Genomic DNA, 5,083 nt, shown 5'->3' on the forward strand with positions numbered 1-5,083 from the left:
GAGAGAAACCGGCTATTCCACCTCGACAGTCTGGATTTAATGTGATTCACAACAGGTTCCCAAAACGAAAGTCTCCGCGGATTACCCCCAATAGGCAAACCAAGATACAGAAAAGGAATACTCCCCACTCTACAGCCCAAAACCGCCGCTGCCTCACCCAACCAAGATTTAGAAATATTGATTCCCACCAACAGGCTTTTATGAAAATTCACCTTCAATCCGAACATCGACTCAAAAATAAAAAGAGATGCCCGCAAAGCACGCACATTAGCCCAACTTTTTTGACCCAACAACAACGTATCATCAGCAAATTGGAGATGAGACACCACCACCGGGTTTGTTACCCCTACCGAGTACCCCGTGAACAGCTAATTGTCAACCAAAGCTTTCATCAATATGTGAAGCCCCTCAGCCGCAATAAGAAACAAGAACGGTGAGAGGGGATCCCCCTGACGAAGTCCCCTTTGGAGAGGGAATTCATCCGTTGGACTACCATTGACAAGAACAGAGGCTGTAGCGGTACCAATACATTCTTTAATCCATTTCCTCCACAAGACCGGAAAAGACATACGATCCATAACTGAGTCCAGATAACCCCAATCAACGGAATCATAGGCCTTCTCAAAATCAACCTTAAACAATAACAAATCCTTCTTCATCTTACTAGCTTCATTTACCACCTCATTGGCTATGAGGATACCATCTAGGATTTGGCGATTCTTTATAAAAGCTGACTGGGTTTCGGAAATAACACTGTTAATCACTGTCCTCAATCGATTCGCCAACACTTTTGCAAGGATTTTATACATACTCCCAACCAAGGATATAGGTCTAAAATCATTAAGTCTTTGTGGGTTATCAATCTTCGGAATAAGAACAATGAAAGTAGTGTTGATACCTTTAGCTAATTTACCGTTGCGATGAAATTCAGACACAAACCTCATAACGTCATCTTTCAGGTCGATCCAAAAATCCTTTATGAAACCAAAATGAACCCCATCCGGTCCCGGACTTTTAAAACTATCACAATCCCACACCGCCGCCTTTACCTCCTCCACCAAAAAAGGTTTTATCAGACCCCCTCCCTCAGACAAGGAAAGAGAATGAAACTGCAGATTGGACACACTTGGACGAGCCACACTTTGCGCCTTGAAATGATGAGCAAAGTGATTGAACACAGCGCTCCTAACCGGCTCTACTCCCTCAGTCAACACGCCATTTACCCAAATCGAACAGATAGCATTATGACGACGGCGAGACGACATCACGGTGTGGAAAAATTTCGAGTTTGCATCACCTTCACGAAGCCACTTATTCCGAGATTGTTGCCAACAAATACTAGCATTGAGTCTGGATAGAGAATGAATATTTACTGACACACCTCAGATCTCCTCACAATCTTCCGCAGACAACTCCTCCAACTCCCCTTTACCATCTAACTCAGCCTGACGGTCTTTTAGATTAGCAATTTTCACATTTAAATTACGTAAATGGGACGCATGCCACTCTCTCAAAGCAATTTTAATCAATTTGAATTTTTCTTTTAGCACATAACCTCCCCACCCCTCCAGTCGCATCGATTTCCATCTTTCAGAAACAAATTGTCTGTAGCCTGGCAAGTCCGCCCAACATTTCAAGAATCGAGTAGGCCGAGGCCCCCAATTATCCTCATCAACCGATAAAATCAACGGACAGTGATCTGATAATCCTCTCAGCTGAGCTACCTAAATACAATTGGGCCATGTCAAACTCCACTCCTCCGAAACCAGAAATCTATCAAGACGACTCATCGACTTGCCATCCCCTTTGAACCAAGTGAATCTACGCCCCCACAGTGGTAAATCAATCAACACATTGTCATCAATGAAACTATTAAAAGGCCCAAAATCCGTCACCACAGAATCCGACACAGACTTTCTTTCCTCTCTACTTCGAACAGCATTGAAATCACCGCAAACACAAACCTTCTTGCCTCTCAACGCCTGAATGTGCAACGTTAAAGAGGCCCAAAGAACCTGACGAGCATGACAATCACACGGGGCATACACATTAAACAAATGGAACTCCTCATTAGTCTGGATAAACCTTCCATGGATACTCAACACATGATCAAAACTACTCGATGACCATACCTCCACCTCTGAAGTATCCCAAATCGACAACAAACCCCCTGACGCCCCTACCGACGGTCGAAAAGAGAATGCACACTGTTGCCCTTCCCATACCGCCGAACTCAACCTGGTATCACACACTTGCAACTTTGTTTCTTGCAAACACATAATTAACGGACGTTTTTCCTTCACAATAGACCGAACTTCCTTCCTCTTCTCAGGGCCACCCAACCCCCGCACATTCCAAGAAAGCAACTTCATTACACACACCCTCACCCACCCCTCACCACCACCACCCTCACCTCCTACTCAACTCCCTCAACCGACCCCCTTACCACTCCCTCACCAACATCTGTCCCCTTCTTTTTCCCTTTCCCCTTCTTTGCCAACACCCCAAACATATTACTACATCCGCTAAGCTGAACACCAATAGTATCCCCTAAATTCACAACATCCTCCCTCACCACTTTCTCACTTCCGTGTAAAACCACCCAATGCTTCAAATCATTATTAACTGAGCTAGAAGAAGAGGAACCATCAGATAAATCTTTGGAAATTCTTGTGACCGCCTTTTTCAGATTAGTTGAACCTTGATGCTTGCATCCATTCTTCTTCTTTAAATATTTCATAACCGCTGCCCGGTCTTTATTAGGTAGCCTTGCCACTTTCTTCAAGCTATGAACATTATGACGCATCACACCGTCAACCTTCTTCCGTCGTTGAGCTTGATACCGGCCACTTTTAAACCGGTCTCTTTGTTGAACATCCTTCGCCGATGAAGAAACAGCCCGCACATCACTATAATGTTTGGCGTGCAACCATTTCAGGCTCCACGGACCCGAGACCAAAGAACGGTCTGACCGCGGTGGACAAGATTTTGAGCGGCGCTGCTGAAACTTAGAACACGTATTTACCTCAGCAGAAGACTCAATATTTATTTTCATACCATTGTGTTGTTGAACAGCTACAGGATCCTCTTGTGACTCAGCTGCAAGCGGATTAGATAGAGCAGGTTGCACATTTGTCGCGGCTGACTCTACATATTCCCTGCTATCGTGAGTTTTCTGCGATGGATTGCTGTCCAGCTTCCTTGAGTTGAAGTTAGAACCGGCCTGTAGCTCAATATCATCAATTAATTTGTGGTTACCCTCTGATTCCACCAACTCTTGCACAATTTTATCCACAAGCGCATCGGCATTAACATCAACATCTTGTTCCACTCGACAGTCCTCCTGCTGTGCTTGCTCACCATCAGACCTTTCCCCTTCTTCATACAAACATGCATCATCACCAATATTAAAGCCCCACTCCTCTACAATTTTTATAGTCACCATTACACCATCTACCAAAACAGATTCTGAACTATTTATTATCTCCAAATTGGATGTAGCAATTAAGATCCGAGCATAATCAAATCTATCTCTTTCCACCGAACACGAGTCAGATCGAAGAAATCTACCACAATCCAGAGTGCAAAGTTTGAAGAATGATTCATTCCATGCATGTAGGGGGACCCCGTATAACCTCAACCAAGCACCCCGTTGGAACGGAACAACATTCTTCTCCCACCGCACAATATTAGTAAAAAAATGATCAAAGAACTCCTTAGCATCATGCAAAATAGTAGTTACATTAACCTCTGAATTGCTGCGAATAAAGACTTGGTCAGCCCCCAATGGAATTATATCAATATCTTCGACACCCGCGTCCGCAATTCTATTTTGAACAACCGGAATTGACTCACCGTTAATCACTGTAGCAATAACTCCACATCGTGCCCACAAAAAGTCTTCCTCACAAGATCTATACTTTCTCATCAATTTTTGGATTGAAGGTTGCCCCTCTGATTGTGCCTTACCAGCCCCAATAGTTCCAATCACCTTCTTCGAACCACCTAGCCCACTTCCTTTACCTCGATCCTTCTCCAACCTCACTGTCACATCTCCAACCTTAACACCCACCACCGGTTCCAATCTATTCAAGACTACCGAACCCCCTTTCACCAAACCCACTGTCTCACTTTTATCTCCCTCACCCTCAACCATACTACCACCCTTCACAATCCCCTTGCTCACTTTTATAACTCCCTCATCCGTCTCCTTAGCACCAACATCCTGCAAAGGCACCTTAGACACCACCTCCCCTCCACCAACACCCTCGGCTCCCTTCTCAACCTCCGCCACCGCTGCTTTATCAAAATTAGCAACCTTTGCTTTAATTTGAAAGTGACCAAAACAGACAGCATTCACAGCTTTCAACAACGTACAAACATCACGGACATTGGAATAACGGACAAACCCATAGTGTTCCCCATACACATTAACCCGTCTCGGAACCACCACCTCTTCCAGCATCCCACAAACTTCGAAGCCTTTTCTTAAATAAAAATTTGACAATTGCGGCGGAAAATTCGTAAAGTAAAAGGTAACAAACCGTCGCAATTGAGGGCCATTCGCAGGAGCCTTGTTCTTGGCATTGATAAGTTTCGCATCAGTTCTACCTCCACCATCATCAGCTTGCCTCTTCTCCTTATTCCTCCCACGCACATGGACTGAACTCCACTGTCGCGAGAAGCCTGCACGTTTCCTTACATTTCCACGAACCCATTCATCCTCTGATTCCCCTCCGTATCGATCAGAAAACCTGTCTTGATGGTACCCCGCTTCGCTTTCATAGTAACCCAGACGTGAATCCTTGAATCTAGACTGTCGGTCGCCTTCTTCATCCCAATCCCTGAACCGATTTGCCTCCAGCTTCCAATCCTGTCCTCGATCACCCTGTCGCCGCGCTTTCCTTCTTCTCGGTCTCACATCAAGCCAATCCTCCCCATCCCCCCCTTTTGGTGGCACCCTGCTTGGCCCCCTTCCCCCCCAATTTGTCCTCACGTCCGGCGAAAAGGAGCGCCGGTAAGCCTGCCTGCGATGGTATTGCAGGCGAGCTTCACTCTCAAGTTCTCTGTCTCTCGCTCTCAT

General features: G+C 45.4%; 1 protein-coding gene across 1 annotated transcript; it reads right to left on the minus strand.

The window, feature by feature from the left end:
• Window positions 1–2,416: 2,416 nt before the first annotated feature.
• LOC146942487 (uncharacterized) lies at window positions 2,417–5,083 on the minus strand. Its single transcript, XM_085750038.1, has one exon. The coding sequence runs from the start codon at window positions 5,081–5,083 to the stop codon at window positions 2,417–2,419; it is 2,667 nt and encodes an 888-aa protein (XP_085606164.1).

The sequence above is a fragment of the Medicago sativa genome, chromosome 3 (assembly GCF_051527215.1).
Source record: "Medicago sativa cultivar Bolivia chromosome 3, Bolivia_mono, whole genome shotgun sequence".
Classification (NCBI taxonomy): domain Eukaryota; kingdom Viridiplantae; phylum Streptophyta; class Magnoliopsida; order Fabales; family Fabaceae; genus Medicago; species Medicago sativa.

What these genes read in the sequence shown, in the direction of transcription:
- LOC146942487 (XM_085750038.1), bottom strand. Translation starts at nt 5,083, where the DNA reads ATGAGAGCGAGAGACAGAGAACTTGAGAGTGAAGCTCGCCTGCAATAC.